The sequence below is a fragment of the Dermacentor variabilis genome, chromosome 7, assembly GCF_050947875.1.
Source record: "Dermacentor variabilis isolate Ectoservices chromosome 7, ASM5094787v1, whole genome shotgun sequence".
NCBI classification, from domain to species: Eukaryota; Metazoa; Arthropoda; class Arachnida; order Ixodida; family Ixodidae; genus Dermacentor; species Dermacentor variabilis.
The window spans coordinates 114,606,916-114,628,610 of NC_134574.1; the positions used below are offsets into that span (position 1 = coordinate 114,606,916).

Genomic DNA, 21,695 nt, shown 5'->3' on the forward strand with positions numbered 1-21,695 from the left:
AGTGCTGAACTTAGCATCGCAAGTTGGCGGCTCGACTCAATCATATTTATTTGATCAGGTTTTTACGAATGAAAACAACGTGTCATTATTTCGCATTATAGGAGGCGCCTCCGGCGCACCCGAGCGGTAGCGGAGGGATCAAAGCTGGAAGCAGGGCGACCCGTAGGTTGAAGCCGCAGAGGCCGAAGCATGCCAGGAGGTGTTCGCATAAAAAATTGGCTGTCCGCGATAGCGGACAGCCTATTTTATACTCCCCTGGCACGCGCAGGGGAGTATAAGATCTTTGATCTGCCTGCTTTAATATAACCTCATGTGCTCTCCTGAGACCTCCGTTTGCCGGTTACATCTGACCTCCTGGAGCAGTGCTTGTAAAAAATCCGATCTATCGTCGCGATGAAAAAAGCGACCCGCGACTTATACAACACCAGTCAGAACATTGTCCCTTCAGACACAGCGATCACCACGCGGCGTCCGCGCCCACTGCCTCACCGCGCGGGCAGCCAGCGGCGGAGCGTATACACCAACTCGACCGCACTCCGCAATGCCGGCATGTCTAGGGGAGAAACGAATACAACGCGCTCTAAGAAACCTCCTCGGTAGTGCCTAGGCAGAGCCATATATTCAAGGAGCAAAAGCCCCCAGATTTTCTCTCTCGCGCCCGCTCTTACTCGCGCCTGCGCAGGAACGTCGAGCTCCGTCAAAAGTGCCACGCCCCGCTCTACCTACTAGCAATTCTAAAAACGCGACCCCCCAGCAGACGTCAAAATCTGTGACGTCACAACGAGCCGTGCTGCAATGGATGGATGCTATGAGCGTCCCCTTTGGAACGGGGCGGTGGGTTGTGCCACCAAGCTATTGCTATTATACTGCCTAATGTCCTACATAGGTTATAAAAACAACACCATGAACTCCCACAACCAAATTTTCTGACCCCCTATTGCGAACTTTGCTTTTGTATGTCTCCGTTTTTTGTCGTTTCCCTACTTTTTTTCCACGAATCTTCCAATCTCCTCTTCCAATCGGCAACTGCCAAGGCTATAACGCCGCCTGCCGTCGTTCTATTTCGCGCCTTCTTTTTTTTTTTTCTGGACTTGTCACGCCATCTTGTTACGGCAAGAGTGTAGTTTAAGAGAAAACAAAACTATCAGACGAACCCCGGCGAATCCGGAGGAAGAGTTCTTTTTTATTGCAGTTCCCTACTGGTTGGCGTTGTCGCGTCGACTGAAGAGCTTCATGATGAGTATGCCGTACTCGACCAGGTTGCTCACTGGTTCGGGCGCGCCTGGGTCGAGCTCGGGCAGTACGGGCAGGGCCGCGCAGCTGGCCGAGCCGCGCGTGTGGGTGCCGCACACCAGGCTGAGCGACTCCCCGAAGATGTGCTCGAGTCGTCCCATGATGAACTGCTTCGGTCCGTCCGCGTTGTCGCAGCTGTCCAGCGAGGAGTCGACGCACTCGAGTAGCTCTCCGAAGTAACTGCGCGCATTGGAAATGTTTGTTTGTTTGTTTGCTTCCAAGAGTGGTTCGTATACCCACTATGGCACATCGACCGAGAACCGAGTGACTTTAGGAAATGATCATACGAGTCTAAAGAAGAAGCACTGCTGAGAAACTCAGAATAGCTAAAAAGAATAGAGTCGGATAAAAATTGAAGAACCTTAGCGAGGAAATCGTCCTGAAATGGGCAGGATTGTAGGTCGTCATCAGCATCATCTTTCCCCTTCACCATTACCACCCTTAATTTTAATATTGCTTTCCACGTAAATTGTTAGATTTCTTGCAATGTGTTTTTAAAAAATAATTATTGCAATATAATAACGTAGATGCGAACGTGATTTTGACGCGTGAATGGAGAAATTATGGAGAAATATTTAGAGCACGAGAAAGTAAAGCAAGATTTCATTACTGTTTGTTTATTTTTCTCTCTTGCAAACTCAGTTATGCTGTAGTTGTGTGCAGCGGTGCTGTTTTGAGCATGTTCATATTCTGCTATATTGTTGAATTCGCCATCAGGCCAGCTCTGATTGCTCCAGCGGCTTGCTAGGGCTTCTGTAATTCGCTCACATTGGCGCCGTTACAGAATTATACAGTATGGTTAAATTTGACAATGTCCTAAATGGCACCTCAGGTGTCGCTTTGCATGTGCAAGGTCAATAAAGAAATAGAATTACAATTTGTGTTGCGTGTAACATAATATTTATACTATTACGCTATGGTTATGGATAAATCAGTACTTAGTACTGTTTAGTTGTGTTCTGTGTTTGCATTAACGTTTTATCGTATTCAATCTGTAAACTGATGTGCAGTTGAGGGGTAGTCTTTGTACGGCACGTTTTATGGTTGCTTCACGCGCGGCCTGAATTTGGGACGAGCAGCTAGACAGACTGCTGCTCAGTAGTTTCTTTGTTCTTTTCCTAGCGTTTTATTTCTTTCTCTCTCATCTGTAGGAAGAGAGCAAATGTCGAAAGATGTGAAATGGAAGAAGTATATTGCCCAGAGAGAAACGTGGCACGCCACTGCCAGTGCGAGTCTCCTAACGCGTGCTGTGCCACCATGCGGGTGTGTCGGTACGGGTGGTCTGTCACCAACGTGGTTTGCCTTAAAACATACCAATGTTAGCACAAAGAATGCTTTCCTCGAATTAAAGCACCGTAAAAAAAAGTATTTGCCGGTAATACCATCTTTTGTTGTTTATACTCAATTTTTAACGAGTAAAGGAAATGAAAACGGGCGAGTGAAAGTAACGCAGAGTGAGCGCAGGCGTTATAATATTCAGACCGCACCTTCTCTTTTCCTTATAGATAATGAATTTGCTTACAAATCATGCAACAACAAGTTCACCTATTTCCATTATTGCGCCTACTGGTGCTCATATTCGCAAGGATAATCCTCATCAATCTTGCGCACACCCGCCATGCTGGCTTAGCGGGTATGGCGTTGCGTACGTTATCTACGTTATCTACATTCTTAAGCGAACGTCACTATGTTCACACTAAAGTAGTGTGTGCTTTCTCTGATTTCGCTTTAAAGAAACTGTTCGACTCTACGTTCGAAGTCAATATTTTTCAAACTTTCGTATCCGATTAGACTGGAAAGTTTGAACACCCCCATCGAGCGCCGACCACAAGCAGATGCACTGCGCATGCCATTATCTCTCAAAACGATAAGCACTTCATTCTTGTTACAAACTGATGCCTTTTAGGGGTAGGAAGGGGTTTTCATATTGTATTTGAGTTGTGTTCATATTGTATTTGAGTATTTTTCTGTATTTGAGTTGTGTTGAGTTGCACCGAAGTTAACCAGCTTAATCCACTCGACGCAGCTCGAGTGGTCGAGTTGTGTTTCCAGTGAATTGAACTAGTCAACATTCGATGAGGAAGCTTGGAGCAGTAGCCGTACACTTTTCAAACTTAATTGGCAAGGAAGAAAACTATAGAAATAATTAGTTGCTTAGTGGCTATGGTGTTAGGCTGCTGAGCTCGAGGTCGCGGGTTCGAATCCCGGCCACGGCGGCCACGTTTCGATGGGGGCGAAATGCGAAAACGCCCGTGTACTTAGATTTAGGCGCACTGTTAAAGAACCCCAGGTGGTCGAAATTTCCGGAGTCCTCCACTACGGCGTGCCTCATAATCAGAAAGTGGTTTTGGCACGTAAAGCCCCATAATTTTTAAAAATAATGACAAAACACACAAACGAGAAAAGAGATAGTGGACGTGTGAGGTACTATCGTAAAAACGTTACGGACAAACGAAAAAAATATATAATTGAACTTCAGCGATTCCTCCACCTGTGTACTCGTTTACTCCATACAACAGCAGCTGGCTTTCTTAGGGACCCTTCGTAACCATGCTCCATTGGCGTGCCTACGTCCTGTTTTAGGATGACCTTTGAAGAGGTACTATCTGGTCGCTGGTCGCTAAATGCTGGACGAAGCTTTACGCTAAAACTAATCAATATTTATAATAGAAAAGGAGGCTATAGCAATGAGGCCACCCAGACTCAGATATATGCCGTGGTGTCCGCGATCGTCGGTCTCGTGCAAGCCATCCGACTTCTTGAATGAATGCCGCTAAGCAACTGCCGCGCATGAGGCTGACACGTTGAGCTGTCGCGTTGTTCCCAACAGCCGCGGCTGAACGCGAGCGACCGACCCTACGGTGGGCGGCAAGTTTGGAAGGCTTCGTGCGCGAAGCGACCACCTACCAGCAGGCGTGATGAACGGCCTGGTTGCTGGCTGCCTTTTCCACGGCTTTCTGCAGATTGTGGTACATGCCGCGGACGCAGCCGTTGAGCTTCGTGCCAACTGAGTTACCGCACGGAGCACTGAGATGGTACTCTGCAGACAAAAGGACGATTCATTCAACAGGTTAACGGATTACAACAGGATAAATAAATAAACAAGCAAACAAACAAATAAATAAAATAAAATAAACGCAAAATGTTCTCAACTCGTGAACGCCGTCAAATAAATTTGTGAAAACTATTCGTCTCTGTTGCTCCGTTGGAGCAACTGGTGCTCGTAAGACAATGCATCGTACATTGTGGTGAAATGTGCCGCAAATCTCTGAGCAAGACTTTGGCGAAGCTCTCGTAAACATTGTAACAATAACACATAAACTCTAAACTTAGATAATACCTTCCCCGTGAGGGCCTTTAGGGGCAACATGAATGAATGAACACCTGTCAGCGTATGATCCTCACATATGTAGTTTACAGAAGTGCAATATCTGTCCTTATTGCAGAGTTACAAATTTCTAAACGTTGTGCTTTTGGTATTTTTTTTAAAACGCCGGTTTTTCGCATTTAAAATGTACTTGGTCCTAAGTGTGAATTTTTCTACTTGCAGTAGGTATAATTCAGCTTTCTCTATCATTATTAGTTAGCTTTCTTGCTATTATTAGCTTTCTCTGCCATTATCAGTTTAGCGGTTGTCAACGAAATGCGAGCATTTCTGCGTTTCACATGCACTCGAAGAGGGAAATAGAAGTTCCCGCCGTGTAGATAGCTTTCTTTTGAGCTGGCGTGCTAGCTTGCGTATTATTTGTCTGTAAACTGGTCGCGTGCGCATTGGTGGCCTAATGTTATTAATTCAAATGTCCACTGAATAAAGCCAGAGCGATACGATAGCTACAGCCGTTCTTTCCATTCACCCTTCATATTTCAACTAAGCTGTACTATACTACTATTACGGAAGTTTTCTTTCACCACTTTCTCGTAGTAAATTTTTGTTGTTGCTGATACGAAATTGTGAAAGTAGGCCCAGCAACTCGCGTTGGTATGGCTGCCCATTTGTGACTCGAGGAGGAGGAAGAGGAAGTAAGATGATGCTTCAAATGCGCGCCATCATAGAAGGCAAACCAAACTCAAGGGGAATCAATCACCCAGGGATTTTGGACATACGCCTTTCGAAAATCTGTTGAATTTCACTGCAATACACAAGCGTAATTCGATGGGGAGCTTTAGAAAAATTATATTTCAGAATACCTACCTAGTTTCAGCAAGCTTTCATTAGCAGTGTCCAGAGGGTACTTCGATCCTACTAATAACATATGCGTTTAGGACACTTAATCGGTACTTACTTAGTGCTGCGTTATAGCAATGTTTTGGTTCTGATCAACACAATGCTATAAAGCAGGAACGAAGTTCAGAGGAAGTGCCGTGAATGCGTTTGTTAGAAGAAGGAATTACCCTCTACACGGTACTAACTGGAACTTGTTAAAACCCGGCAATCGCTTTCAAATATGTATACTTTCTTTTTTTGAGAATGTTCCCCATTGGGTTACGCTAGTGAATTGCGGTGAAGGTCGATACATTTTAGAGCGCAGCTCTTTGGCGTCCGTTCCTGGGTTTCGCGTCGTCGTCGGCGTTGTCGTCGGCCTCGTAACCAGCTCCGCCCCCCTTTCATCCCCCCAGCGCTAGCAGCGACCGACTGATACCGCTGGATGCCGCTGACGCCGCTAGAGAGTCAAGATAACGTGACTGCATAGAACACCGTCGCCGCCATGCAGAAAGAGGAGGAAAGGGTCCCCCCCCCCCTGTTCTTGTGTGGCGGATAGGGTGCTCTTCAGTTGCCGACGCGCCGGTTATTTCACGTAGGCCCCGGCACGTCGACGAATACGTGACCACCTTCCCACGGCTAGACCTGGTTGTTAGCGCTGCGGAAGCGAGGGTATCATATTGTTTGTGTCGGCATCGGCGGCGTTGTCCCTGAAACCAACTCCGCAGCTGGGGTTGACTCACTATCGGCGTCAGCGGCATCAGTCAGTCGCTGCTATCTCTTCCCTCCTCCCTTTATCGTGTTGTCCGCTTGCTGCGCGCGCTTCTGCCCCCATCGTTTGCCGCTGGGTGTACACGCCGCCCCCCTCCCCCCTCTTCCTGCGAGTCTCCGGTTGTCAAAGCGCCGGCTCGAACTTAATTCCTTTCTTCGCTCCTCCTCCAATGCAACCCCTGTGCGGTGGCAATCAGAGAGCCAGATCGGTGGCGGTGGATCTGTATATGTGCACCGCCCGAGCCGAAATTGCCGCTGCCGTTCGCCCTGTGCGGTGGCAATCAGAGAGCCAGATCGGTGGCGGCGGATCTGTATATGTGCACCGCCCGAGCCGAAATTGCCGCTGCCGTCCGCCACTGCGAAATTATCTGCCAGTTCTTTCTGAGCCATGAGCGAGACGACCGATGGAAGTCCTCCGTCTGCTGCTGCTGCTGCTGCTGCTAAACGAGCTGCCAGAGCAGAGGCCCAGCGCCGTCGCCGTCAGAATCCAGAGGTGCGTGCCGCCGAAGCAGAAGCTTACCTAGTGGAGTCTTTGTTAAAGGAATACGTGTGAAAAATAAAAAAAAAATTCTGTGATAGCGCATACATGTGTTGCTCGATTTCTTTGCCTCAATCTATCGAAAAGGTGAAACAGCCTATTTGCTGCGCTCAAATTTCGCATTAGGAAGTAACGTAATCGTCGGTAATTTTTTGAAGGGGAAACGTCCAAAATTTCTGGACATGAGTACTTGTGGAAGCGAAATGACCGCAATGTTCACAATGCGCGGCAATAAGGATTTCGTTTAATCGCGACAACAGCAAAAGGGGATGAAACGTGACGACCACATCCCTTCTGCTTTTGGGGACGAAGTTGCAAACCCAGCGCTAGCATTGTTGCGTGCGCGCTGCGCGCCTCCTCACGTTTCTCCATGTCGGTTCCCTCGGTGCAGATGGCCTCGAAGTCTTCCTCCGCAGCCCTGAGGACCACCAGGCAAGTTCCGCGGGTCGTGCCTTCCAGGCAGTCGTCGATGTACTTCAGCGAACACTCGATCTCGGAGGTCCACAACCTGAAACGGGCGTTACGTTCGTTTTGCACTGCAGTTCGCGGGCGTGCCCAGTGTTAGTGGAGGCGTAAACGTGATGTTGATGACGATATGTTGCCACCCCCATTGAAAGGGGGTTGGTGGCAAAGAGTGAACTAGCCCGCTTGAGTTGCGCATGTATGCTATGCATGCTTTTCGTTCTAGCATTTCTGCACACGTCTCTTTGGTCTTTTTTTTTTATCCTCCTCAAAACTTTTATATCTGCCTTGTACCGCTACCTATGCCTGTAACGGATCCAGTCGTATTGGTCTCTTCCCTGCTTTTTCCCCCCGCCAATACGCTAAGGGTCTCTTGCTTATTTCGACTGCTCATCGGTTGATGCTTCCCTCCACTTTAAATCCGAGCTCTTCTGGAAGGTGTACGTTATCTACCGGTCCCACCGCGTAAATCCCTTCGCATTCCATTAGGCTGTGCTGTGGGGTTTCTGGATCTTGGACGCAGCATACACATGCTTCATCCAGTTGCGAATATTTGCTTCGATACGTATTTGTCTTTAGGCAACCAGCTCGAGCCTTGAATAGCAAGGCACTTCGATCAATTTCTTTTCTGATGAGCAGTCGGATTGGTTACGCCATACGGTGTCGCAGAGTTTAACCAGACGAACGCATCGCTAATATTTCAGTAACAAAGTGTATTCTATTCCGATGGTGCTGTAAATGATCGGTAGTGGCGTAATGGTCAACACATTGTGGTTTAAATGTTTTTTCTACAAAAACACTCACGGGACACGAAAACGTTTCTATAATGCATTGTGGTAAGACGAAGCGACATGAAATGTCGCTACCAGCGTCTAGTAATCCGCTATTACACCCTTGCGTATACCAGAATACCGGACACGCTAGCACTCTCCAATGTTTCCGTCGGTCGCCTGTGTGTCGCGCTCTACGAAGGGGCTCTAAATTTTTCTGAGCAGCACTGGTCTCAATGAGGTATTCTAGTATTGCATGTTTTGTTATGTGTTTGTTACGTGGGCGTGTTAAGCATTGTATGCCCAGTGCGCATCATTTAATTTATTTTATGTAGTACTAAGCATGCTAGGAGTGCCGCTAGGCAAGCAGAGAAGAGAGAGCCTCTTTCTCTCTCTCTCTCTTTTTCTATCTCTTTTCCACACCTTCTTAGTCCTTTTATTTTTGAAAACTTCAATTTAATTTTGAATATCCTCTCCTAGGTGCCAATTATTTCCGTTCATTGAAAACTTAGTTTCACCAGTCTTTCTTTTTCATCTTCAGAATCGTGAAACTGTTGCCGAACGAATTAGAATTTTTTTTGAGCATTCTCTTGTTTTTAGAATGTAGACTCCTTGCCAGAACTCTGTGCTGGAACAACAGATATGAGAACACAATCTATTTCATGTCGACAAGACTCGGAAAGCTCCCATCCAACCACTTCAAATATACAGGCTGGATGTAAAACATCGTGAAGACGAATGAAAGAAGTGAACCGACTACATGATGACGAACTGATACCGAGAGCAAGCAACACATCTTAATGAAATAACTTACGCATTTTCAAACTTGCAACGTAACTCCAATAAGAAGTCTTTGAAGTTGTTTGCGACACATTTTATACATCATTTTCATGATTCATCAGCGCTTTTCTTTTTGGTGAATCCTATCTTGACGTGTGCAAGTGTACACACGGAGCCTGAAGGGGTTAATATTTTTTTCGCTGACAGTTCTGTAGTGGTCATGTGCCCTGTGTTTCTCCAGGGATAAATGCTAAAGAAGTTGCGCTACCGGATTCTAGAGTCGATTTTTAATGCAGAAGCTAGACTCCCGACGAGCGTTCCCAGGGGCAGTATTTTCGATCGACCGCTTTGTGGGATATCGCCTCCAGTGCTGGTTGAACATCAAAATCAGACGATGCAGATTTGACATGATGTTTCACGCAGTGTAGTTCTCGAATATATTTCTTGGCGAAAGGCTGACCGGGTCAGTTAGGGATCGCGGTGGGCGTTTAATTAAGCCAAATACGATATCCCCAAGTACAATCAATCAATCAATCAATCAATCAATCAATCAATCAATCAATCAATCAATCAATCAATCAATCAATCAATCAATCAATCAATCAATCAATCAATCAATCAATCAATCAATCAATCAATCAATCTCACCGGCAGGCCTCCCGAAGTTCTTGGGGCGTTTCTGCAATTGTCGTACTGTTGCCGAAAACGACGAAGCTTGAACCGCATGCTCGGAGCCGTTGTATGCTGCAGTCCAGGTTCTCCTCAGCGTGGCAGAGAGCTGCCGCAAGGAGAAAGCGTGCTGATTAAGAAAGCTCCTTGGCCACTTAGGCCAGAACAAAGAGCTGACACATTGCCGCGCTGCGATGTTTCTATAATTATCCCTATATAGTTCCCGAGTTGTCAGGAGAGGGAAGGAAACTCTCGTCCTCATGTTCCGCAGCGAGGTGCAGGGCGGAGTTTGCGAAAGCTTTCTTTTTCCATTCCGTAGGCTTCACAAGTCGGGGACGCCATAGTTGTCAGAGCGGATCTCCTTGGTCACGTGGGTCGTCTCCCTCTGGCGAAAATTGTCTTCTTCCATCCTAAGAGGAAGCTTTAGCTCGGGCCTAACTCCTACGCGGCCCTTTCAAATACATGTAAAACGCAAAAGCGCTTTTCGAAACCGATTTTAATGAAATTTGTTGTACTTGAGAGAGAAAGTTAAACTCTATTGACTGTTGGAAGCGGAATTTCGGTTTAGGGCCTGAACTTTATGAAAATGATTTTCAAAAATTCCAAAGTTTGGAAAACATAGACGCACGAAGTTTATAGATTAATAGCTGTGTACCAAAAACAGATATTGCGGTTCTGTAAACGGCATCCATTAAATCATTCAAAGCGGACACATTCGATACGTCAATTTATACCTTATGAGAATTTGTTACGTTGTGTACAAGGGTTTTGCAAAAGCTGTATTTCCGTATTACTCAATTCTTTAGATTCATGTGTAACATACAAATTTTTACCGCTTTAGATGTACTATCAGATGCAATTCACAGAATTGTGATATCATTATCGCTTGCTGAGTAGAGAGTTGTAAAGTTTATTGTTTTGTTTTCTGAAAATTTTCGATTTTTGCCAATATTTAATAAGAAATTGAGGACCTAAATAAAAAAATTTGAAACCAACAGTCACTAGACTGGAAGTTCTCCTTTTAAATGCAACAAATCTCGTGAAATTCGGTGCAGTGGTTGCCGAGAAAAACGAATTCTCCTTTTACATGTATTTGGACAGGAGCGTCCGAGCTAAAAGCGTCCTCTTAATGCCCGTTTTAATTTATTCAGAGAGGTGTATGGCAAGTTTACCCTACCCTTTGATTATCAATGGGGAAATAGTTAATTTACCCCTATGCTTTTCTTCGCCTCATTGTCCGCTTTGCGTAGCCCTCGTATTCAAAAATCGGTCGCCTTTATTCGCCAACGCTATAGATGGCATATTCTAAAAGGAAATGCCAAAAGCTACGGCCGAAAAACCCGTGCTTTCCCATGCACGCGTCCTGTGATCCGTCAACAAGATCAACGGTGATGGTGTTGACACGGAGCGGAGTGTTTCATTGGAAGCAGTGTGGTGGCGCCACAAGTCAGCTTCGTTGTTGGTGTATCTTTTTTTTTTTTCGCCCATACTCTATGTTTGAACATTGTTAATCACTTGCAATAAGAAACGATATCCACAATACCATGTTTTATTCTTCAGAATAGTGGCTAGCCGGGCTTGTTGGCACGAACGCGTACTTCGACAAACAGCACAAGAGAGAGAGAGAGAGAGAGAGAGAGAGAGAGAAGGGAAGACGGAAAGGCAGGGAGACAAACAGCACAAAAACGGGACACGGAAAAGGGGCACCCGACACAGGCGCCGTGTGGTGTGCCGCTTTCCTGTGTCCTGTTTTAGCGCTGTTTGCTGAAGTAGATGTTTTAATGGCACGAAGCACCCATAATTACCCTGCCTCCCAACGTTTCACTCCTTACCTTTCCGCAACCAACTGCCTAAACGCATTTTACATAAGCTGACAGCAGCATATCATTTAGATAGTGTCTTAAAGCTCTAGAGCAGGCCGGTGTCATGACCCTCGATGTGGCAGTTACCAGCAAGCTCTTTACTTAGCTGTCCTCTCTGACCCCTTTGATGTTCGCGAATCAAGGGAGAATAATAATGTTTAAAGAAAAGCTTACCGTGTATCTGACGCAATAAGTGGACTCTGGTAATCTGACAATATACGTTTAATTGTTCTTGCGTTTTTTTTTTTTTGCACGCTGTAAACTACTTGCCTTCCCGATCAACCCTATTCATGTTGTCTAATTGTGACCATGCATGTAGTGCCACATGATATGATCTCAGTTTAGCAGTACTTGGTTTATAGCAATGAAAGATCGAGAGTGATCCAGACAAATGGTGTAAAAACGAAAACACAGAAAAATACCGCTAAAGAGATAGAGAGATAGAGATAGAGAGCGAGGAGGGAGAGAGAGAGAGGAGTGCCTACGTGGGCTAACTTTCAACTAGTTTATTAGAAATGTAACGGAGGGGGGACATTCATAAATGCTTCAGGACTTAACGTTACAGCACAGGGCGACGCTCCCAACGAAGGAAACACACGGCAGACAGATAGGCATTACACGTGCCCACACACACACAGTAAGAATATGTGTTGAACGTAGTGAATACGCCTGCCGCGATGCATACCGTATAGGTAACGCATTTCTTTTGGCGAAAGCACTATACGGAAAAGGTGCTCGTGCAAGTTGACATGGAATGCAAATTTACCAAAAGCACAGGCCAGCAATGTCACCGCCAGGCGGTGAAGAGAGTGGCTGGCGGACATCCCGTTCGGTATGCGTCGGTTCCGAAGAGGAAACGAAGGGCTGCTTTGTTTCGTGGACGAGGGCAGTGGTCTGTCGCGTCGGCTTGCTCGCTCCGTCAGCGTTGACCCTGAGCAACGCATAAGGAAGCACGCTTAAGTCAGGTTCGCCGCGTGGGGACAACTCGCTGCCTTCTAAATCATTTTCTACACAATGAAAACACGCAATCAAGCAACTTTCGATGCACGATGAAACGTTTCTATATACGCGCGTAACTATGAACATTGCTTTGCGCAAGTTTTCTTCTCGACTGCTGCAGCTATCGTAAAGTTTACTTGTCACAAGAATTGTCCAGAAAAGAAAGTTTCATTTGTTCCCGTCAACGATTTGATCTTGCTTCTTAAAGGTGAGGGTTGCAATGTGGGCTTGTTGGTAATGCATCTGTCTATTAGCCATTCATGTTGTCTGTTCATGCATTGTTGTCCATGGGACAATTCTACACCTTTGGGGGGTGCGAAAGTTCTTACTGCGTTTATATGTGCTCGCCTCAAATGGGTTGTCTAAGCTTTCTAGGAAAGGCACGGAAGGGTTCTGCCAATTAAAGGGCGTCTCCTCAAGAATATTTCGCATCACGTGCCTTGTATAAAAAACAAAATTAAATTCCGAGGTTTTACGTGTCCAAAAACCATGACATGAAAGCGTTGCACGGCGTAACGGGGCACTCCCGATTGGTTTTGACCGGCCGGGTTTGCTTGCCGGGCCACTAAATCTGAGCACGCAGGCGTCTTTGCAGTTTCCCCCAATCGTCCTGTGCTCGAAGCTGCGTCGCCGTGAGCCCGCACCCACCGGGACACAATACCCAACATGTTCCGCCCATCACTGCGTTGAGCTTTGGTATCAGCATGATGTCAAGATGGAGGGGCACTACAGAAAGAGGGGTCGCGCTACTCGATTAACCACAAACAAACAAACAAACAAACAAACAAAAACAAACAAACAAACAAACAAAAAGCTTGGTAACCTCCCATTCTTCGAAACGGATGCTCATAGTCATTTTTACGATATTTTTCCGGGGTTAGTTCTGATAGAGACACTGGTTAGTCGTGACGTTTAAAGGAGCCTGGCCAGTACCAAGCGTATTCGCTAATGCGTAGGAACATATACCCCACATGTTTCGGGGATTCTAGGAAAGTGAAGGAGGTGCTTTGAACAAAACTGTAAGCTCAGTCTGCGAATACACAAATAATATTGGGCTCAAATGTCCATGTGAAGAATTTCGAACGGTTATATAAACTTACTTACTTCGTTGAAAAAAGTGTTGCAGCCTGCAGGGGGCCCTTAAAGAAAATGAGGTGATAAAATTTAACCCATTATGGCACCCAAGAAATGCAACTACATTTTATTGATGTTTGGCACCCAGTGATCTTTTCGTACCATAACTTTATTGTGAAAGTTTCGCCATCGCAGCATTCGTTCTTTTTGAACACTGTTATGGGGCGTTTCATGAAGTATACCATCGAATAATTGCGTGACTTATTGCTGATCAAATTATTATTCTTTACTCTCCCCCCCCCCCCCCCCCGCCTTCTATGTAACGCCCTACGGGGCCTTTAGGGCATATAAATAAAAAAAAATAAGTGCGCTGGGCTTTATCGGAATAAAACTCGATACATGTCTTCGAAGGTACATGTTATGTTTTGAAACTTCAAAACAAAAATCTTGAGGTCAAGAATCAAACCTTACTTTGCGCAGGCCCGGTTAACGTTCTAATGACAAAATTGTCAATTTAGCGAGAATAGCCCTTTGATAGGGAGTAGGTTTTTACGGTACATGCGGGGGACCTATGACTTCAGCAGGTACCGGGGTAGAGCTTGGGTGTTTCTTTCGGATACGCGCGGAGTGGTATAGTAGAGATGATACTTTACTGATACGTTATTGTTATTTTACGACGGATGCAGGCATACAGGATATTCAGGCATGCAAGCGTTAAGTATTTGGTTCAACTGGCGGGTGAAACATTCGACATATATATGACTTCTCCTCCGACGACAGCCCATTTCTTGCGTCAGAATGCGGTGGTCTGACTTGCGCGGTGTCATTTCGTGGGAATTTTTTGACCTGTCAACAGACGGAGCCCGCCTCTGGTTCCCCATACGCGTTGTCTTCCTCTTATTGCATGGCTCATCTTGTTCGGAAGATGAATAGACATCTTCGTTGTTTTCTGTTGCCTCCCATTTATTTTCAAATTTGTAATACTGATTTGTACAAGTGGTGTCTTTCTATAAATATAGCTTTAAAATTATCAAAGTTATTTTTATTTATTTAAATTAACTGTAATACTGCTCGCTACTTCAAGGACTGACAAGAAAGAAGCGTCGTCATATTTGTTGGTGACAAGAAATGGAGGAATAGGAATAATGAGAAGGTTGATGGGATCTACATTCTCTCTCTGTAGTTGCAACCCTGTCTGCAATATTTGTAGCCAGCAAAAAATATTTTGCCAAAATGCAAAAAAAAGCACAACACCGTATGTGGATTGAGAGCAAGGAAACCTCTCTCGCGTACACATAGGCACAACGTACTTTACAGAGTACACATACATTCATTTTCTTACAACGCTATGGAAGCCACTGTATACGGAATGTCACGCATTCATCAATTACGCCATTCTTTTCTAAAGCTTGCACACAAGGGTTAACTTGGCCAACCATATGCTAAGCGTGAAAAAAAATATATATGATAAAGAAGATGCGCGCACCCGCACCCGTTATGTCCAACACTTCTCGAAGTTCGGTCACAAATAAATCAAAGACATTACGCGGCTGACGAAAAGAAATACAATGTGGCATCCTTTCTTAAAAGATCGCGAAATAAGAAAAATGATACGTTTCGACCAGAAAGCCCGCCTTCGTGCATAGCGTTCGCCGTGATCGTTTCCCGGTAAACATTACGGTTACATCCGCTGCAATTGCTGGGAAGCGTGAGAATCAGTCGGGGATCTTTGAATGCTATCGCGTTCCACTCCGAAGCTCAAGCGTTCCGCAAATTTTTGATTGGGCTTTACCGAGGCGCAGTCAGAACTCAGGCGAGAGCTTGCGCGGACAAGGAACGCGCGGATAACGCGGGCTTCCGAGAGAGAGAGAGAGAGAGAGAAAAAAAACTTTATTGTTCAGTTGATCGGGGCTATGGCAGGTCTGGGTGGAGCCCTCAGTCCAGGGCTCCACTGGCTCTTGCGGCTCGCTGAGCTTGGTCCAGGAGGGCCAATTGGCTCCCCTGATCCTCGCTTGCGAGTAGTGCCTCCCACTGCCGTACTAAGTCTGTGACGCTTAGAAAAGGTGAATTGACGTTGGTTGGCCGCGCCGTACATTCCCGCGTTATGTGGCCAAGCGTGGGTTTTGCGCCGCACCACGGGCAGGTGTCGGCGTAATGTGTCGGGCGCTTCTTGTGTAAGAGGGTTAGGTGTGGGTATGAATTTGTTTGTATGCGACGCCAGTCTTGGGCTTGTCTTCTATTTAGTTTGCAGTGCGGAGGGCCGTAGGTCCGTCTCTCCCTCCTCTGATTCTCTAATATCTTCCGAGAGCGAACACCTGCCGCGTGGGTGTTCCGCTTCGCCACTTCGCCACTTCGCCACTTTGCCGCTTCGCCACTTCGCCACTTCGCCACTTCGCCATTTCGCCTAGAGTTACTGTATACGGCTCCCGCAGGGAGCCATATGCTTCCTGCGGTTGCCATATACAGTAACGCTAGCTTCGTCCGCTCTGCCAGCGCCTCCTGTATGGCACAAAGCTGGCGCACTTCCATCCGTGACGTCATGCTACCTCATCCGACAGTCACAAAATCTAATGGAGACGCTCGAGAATAAGGCGCGGGGATTTTGAGGTCACCCGTTCCTTTGGTCCAGGTAGCATGACGTCATAAAGCAGAGTGCACATGCGCTGGCTCAGCTCCGTCGAGGCGCACTCATGCTGCGGCGTCGCAGCCAATGGGAATTTAGGCTGCTACAGGCGCCGGACGCCAGCATTTTCGCTAAATGACACATTAGACGCTTTCGCATCAAATAAAAGAAAAAAGAAATAAGCAAGTGTAGCGCGCGTGTTGCAACCGCAGAAATCGAACGAATGGAGCGAGATAATGTGTTATGACGTCATGACTCATCCATGTCATGGGTACCGAAACGAAAGTATCACATCAAACGATGTAGCACGATATGACACTCGTAAGCATTTGTTTCTGAAGTTTAAAAATTTTGAGATTTGTTTAAACATAGTAAATGAAATAGTGGGGTTTTACATGCCAAAACCACTTTCTCATTATGAGGCACGCCGTAGTGGGGAAATTTCGACCACCAGGGGTTCTTTAACGTATACCCAAATCTAAGTACATGGGTGTTTTCGCATTTCGCCCCCATCGAAATGCGGCCGCCGTGGCCGGGATTCGACCGCTTAAGGAAACTAACAACAGGACAATAGGAAATATCGTGCCAGTGCTTCTTTAAGCTTGAAAGTCGCGAGCAAGCTCTAATCTGTCTTATAGCGTAGACACGCAGCCTGCAAGGTCGTGCCAAAACCAAAGTGCCCTCTCCGTGTGAGCTAACTCAATTCACGGCGTTTAAGGTGTCTTACCTGTGCGAGACAGTACACTGACATTGGCATACGCTGCAGTATGGAAACTACTTTCGAGAGCAAACACAGAAAGAGCAAGCGTGCAGGCGATATGTCTGCCTTCAGGTGGCTCTTGACCTCGGCGACAAGTAAAGCCCTCTTTACGGTCCTTCACGCTATCGCAAAAAAGACGACCAATAAGGCCTTTTCGTGCCGCGTAAGTCAAGGGTGTAAGTGCGTTCACAGATCTTCGTCTAGGCACAACGCTGACATGGCGCTCTTTTTTGTTTTCTTTTTTGTTGTTACAGTTATAACGGTTATAGGGACTTTGCAGTAGCTTTCACGATGTCACAGTCCCCGTGTAGGCGGTGTTAGCTCCCCGGCAATGGTCACATGTCGCCATGAAAGCTATAAAAAAAACTACATATCTGACATATTGAAGAATAGAAGGCATCTCGTCCGGTTTCAATTCTGGGACATTTGCGCCAGGGCGGTCGTACGAATTTTGCAACAGCAACAGTTCTGGACAACCATCGTCTTCGCATCACGACTCTCAATAGTCACTTGTCTGCATGTATGTATGTATGTATGTATGTATGTATGTATGTATGTATGTATGTATGTATGTATGTATGTATGTATGTATGTATGTATGTATGTATGTATGTATGTATGTATGTATGTATGTATGTATGTATGTATGTATGTATGTATGTATGTATGTATGTATGTATGTATGTATGTATGTATGTATGTATGTATGACGTATGCTATCTCAGCATTGAGCATATTGTTAGCGAAGCCTGCGCCACGCACTGTAAGGCAAGACAGAAGGAGAAGCGAAAGTTCAGGTTCCCAACAGGTGCAAAAATTTGGTTGTTTGCATCGGCCCACGGCTGCTGTCGAGACGTCGGACTTACAGGTTAGGTAGCTAGAGAACCTAATGTGCCACCGTGTAGGTTTCGGGACTCTCGATCACGGATCTCTGGGCAGACCCATTAGACATTAGGGCTTCCTAGGCAAGTGCCGAAGGCGACTCGACTTGCCGTTGCAGTCGGGGTGGTTCCGAACCGAGGTAAATTGTCTGTACGGGAAACATAAAAATGGTGTCTGGCGAACACAAATTACCTAAAAGGGAGTAGATGATTATGCCCCGCAGCAGTTAAGTCAAACGATGCTTATAGACTGTACTGCGCCAAGTTACCGCAATAATTCGAATACAGGTATAAACTTCGCTAACCACCCGACGTATTCCTGTGCCTCGCTGTGTGCAAGTCAAACAGGCGGACACGCGGAACCTTTGACGGCGTGTGTAGCCGCCAAACTACGCTCAACCTCCTCCTTCCTTACTTTCTCTTCACTCTTTTCCCCCTTTCCCCTTCCCCGTGCAGTACTGTTGAGGTGACCTCCTAAGCGAGAGACAGTTATGGTACTGCACTTATATTTTCTTTTTTCCAATTTCAAAGTCACTGCGACGGACTGACGTTTTCTCATGCTACCCAGTAGAAAACGAGCGAGACGGAAAACTGGTAGGAGGCGTAGTACTTCGGCAAATATACGCCGATTGTGCCAGCAAGTTGAGCAATGTCTGACGTGAGTTATACAAGGTTCCGGTTCAAGTCTGCAAATACCCTTGAAATAAAGCTAAGAGCTTTATTTCAAGTGCCGACGATCCTGGCTGCCGCTGTTGGGATTATATCAGCGCTGTTGCATCCACTCTCGGAACGTTGCACCCACTGTCTTGTGGCCCAACAGTGCAAAGAGTGCAAGCGAGCACTTCATTCCCTCAACCCTCTGGTGGCACCAGATAAGAGTGGTGACAAATCGTCTTGTCAGCAAATAAACCTTAAATAACAAGTTATAATCTGCGTGATCATGTAATTTGCTCCTGTTCTATAAATACCACCGTCTCTTCTTTAGTTAGTTCGGGTAGATAAAAAAAAATATTTGTCGTGACAGATCGCGTTGTTTGGCGTTTTCATGTTTCAGCTGCATTTATGGAAGAGACAGACGTTATTTGTGCTACATATGCTAATGCGCATATAGTTAGCTAAAGATCAATAGTTACCTTTAAATATTTTTTTCTAGAGCACAATTTTCAATTGAAAAATCCTCAATCGTAAGTCCAGCACCACTTTCGAGATATCCAGCCTTAGAGTCCACTACAGAGTACATGCGTGCTCCAGCTAACAATTTTCTGAGTTCGGGTAATCTTATCTGCAACGGCAACACATTAGTTGCAGATTCTGGATGTGGATATCACAAAGGCGGCTGTATTATAGGATTTGAGCAGGGAAGACCCGACCTCACTACTGCTTGTCTTTTATTCCGCAATTGAAACGTGTGCCCTGAAGTGAATAAATAAAGATAGAAGGTAATTACTACACTCTTACACAAAGGTACACCCTTTGGGGTGTACATTTGCCACACAACAATAATCGTCATCTGCCTTGCTTGCGTTTCCTTTGTTGAAAACGCCGCGCCCGCTAATTTCCTGTAGGGAATGTTATGTGATGCTGATAACGCGCATGCCGTTCGCTACTGGGAAGTACCGGGCTTGCAGCCTTAAAAAAAAAGAACGAAATGCGGACAAGACAGATTACGATTATTGTTGTGTGGCAAGATACGATCCAAACGGTGTAATTTTTTTTTAGAGTGTAGGGGAGTATTCTTCATTACGAACCTTGACATTGCGATTTGTTGCGCAAGCAACTTCCGGATGATCGGGAGATCTATCTCACGAATCCGAATTGCACAGTATGCAATTAAGCTATGCAGGTAAGAAAACTGTTCGAACTAAAATAAAAGAAGAAACGTCGTATATATACGACCGTGAGCCAGCCCATTAATAGATTTCCGAACTGAATAAATGCATCCACATCCGTACTTAGCTGTACAAAATAAATTCCTATGGAAAGGCATTTCAGGTTCGCTGATTGGTTACAATATACCGTAGGTTTCTGCTACGTACGACTGAATCAAATTATTAAAAACAGAAGATTTCAATCAAAATGCAGATCTAGCTTCGTGATGTCGAGGGACGTCAAAACCTGCACGATAATCCCCAATACGGTTGCTTCATAAACATAATTTCAATAATTGACTGTTTAAGCATGTTGCGACAACATGCGGTGTAGGTGAAGTCATGGCTGAAAAAATGGCGATTGTACCAAGAGCATCGAAGAACTCAGGACGAGCGCGTGTTATCATCAGAAATGGTTTTGATAATACTCCTATAAAAGCTCTAAGCGCTCATCCAATGTTGTTCAATCGTATTTGTCCATAGAGCTTTCTTGACCACGAATCCACACCCTCTCGCCCAACTCGCCATTAAAGCATGAAGCCCTATGGCAGAATAAATCGCTGCACTCACCGTGGAGTGTCGATCAAACAACTTCGAGGACCAGTGGGATCTTCCTTCGATGAGGCACGATCAATTCCTCTTTTATGTGCTCTGATTTTCGTCCCTGAATCGTTGAAGAAAGAGGGCGGAGGTAGAGTGTCTCGGGCAGAATCCCTCCTATTTAGAGGTTGGTTTCAGTTTCTGTAGCTTCACCACTGTTTCGCTCGCTCATATCGGGCGCTGTCCTCCTCTCTCACTTCCAAATCGCGTGCGCGTCGGGGCTTTTGACCCTATCGTCCCTTTCTTTCTTATCGTATCTGCTGCACTCTTTCCCCTTGGCTGCAACGCATGCGTGGCGTCTGATGCCCCCCCCCCCCGCCCCTCACCCGACCCGTAAGTGTGTCGCACCAGTCTTTATCTGTAAGCGACAGAAAAAGGATTTGGTCTCCGTCTATTTCCCCTCGTATAGCGAACTGCTTCAAGTGAGCAGCAGTGTTTGCTTGCTTTTTTTTTACAGCGAAAGCTGTATATGACTAACCTTCCCTAGTTTTTTCGGCGTCCGACAACAGAAACAGACTTAGCGATTTCCAACAAATCCAAACGGGTGCAGTGCGGCGGCGCAGATGTAAAAATGCCGAACAGATTAGAACGCTCCCCGTGAACAGTCGCGTGACGTCAAGATTATCGCAGTATATAAGCAGGAGAGGTATCAGCGCTAGACAGCTGCGTTATGGATGGGGCGGCACATATATTTCGCATACCCTAAGAACAACATGCGTACGAGGAGCGCCGGAGGGAACAGCAATGAGAATGTAAACCGCACCGGCGCAAAACGACCACCGACGAAGAACGTTCCCGCGATGCTGAACAAAAACGACAATCGCGAGCTCGGGCACCTACGAACGAGTAACGACGCCAGACTCGCATCGCAAAAAATGACAGCCATTCCAGTCTGTTTGACTGTCGTCAGCTTTCACTGCCATTCCATCTTCACAGAATGGAATGGTTCTCATTTTTTTCTTTCGTGTGTTTACGTTTTGCGCTCACTTTATGTACTTGACCAGTTTTGCCACCAAAGAGGTTCTTAGGAAGCTCAACGTTGTAAAAATCAAATCAGGCAGTGTATAGGCCGGGCGCGTTTATTTAATATTGAATAGATTAAATAAATTGGAGGGCGCGTAAGCTTCGCCTTTAGGAGTGGAACGCGGAAGAACTCAAAGATACCTTACTGCTTCTCACGCTTCCTGGCAGCTGCAGCTTACATAGCTGTTGTGTTTGCCAGGAAACGATGGCGGCGAACGCCATGCGCGAAGGTGAGTTTTCAGATTTTCTCCTCCCCGTCTGCCCCCCCCCCCATGGTGAGCGCCGCCGCTGCCGCGGATGCGTACGGATGCGGGGAGGCGTGCGCCATCTGGATGGTGTTGCAAGGAACCGAGAGGGGCTCGTATCAAGACCGACCTCAAACGGCAGCTGGAAAAGGGCTTTCGGTTTAAGTGGCTGCTTAACAGAATTATGTTTTCTCGTATTATAATGGGGCTTAAGTTCAGAAGGGACAATCAGCCCGGAAGCAGCGAGTAGCGCGAGCGCCCTCGCGATCACAGCAC

The 21,695-nt window shown here is 46.1% G+C and overlaps 1 protein-coding gene across 1 annotated transcript; it reads right to left on the reverse strand.

The window, feature by feature from the left end:
• Nucleotides 1-1,171: 1,171 nt before the first annotated feature.
• On the reverse strand, nucleotides 1,172-20,330 carry LOC142587042 (uncharacterized). Its single transcript, XM_075697925.1, has 6 exons — nucleotides 20,122-20,330; nucleotides 12,113-12,277; nucleotides 9,464-9,593; nucleotides 7,166-7,311; nucleotides 4,201-4,333; nucleotides 1,172-1,473 (listed from the first exon to the last, which is right to left on the reverse strand). Exons 2-6 carry the CDS (start codon nucleotides 12,168-12,170, stop codon nucleotides 1,197-1,199), a joined length of 744 nt encoding a protein of 247 aa, XP_075554040.1. The 5' UTR covers nucleotides 12,171-12,277; nucleotides 20,122-20,330; the 3' UTR covers nucleotides 1,172-1,196.
• Nucleotides 20,331-21,695: the final 1,365 nt, after the last annotated feature.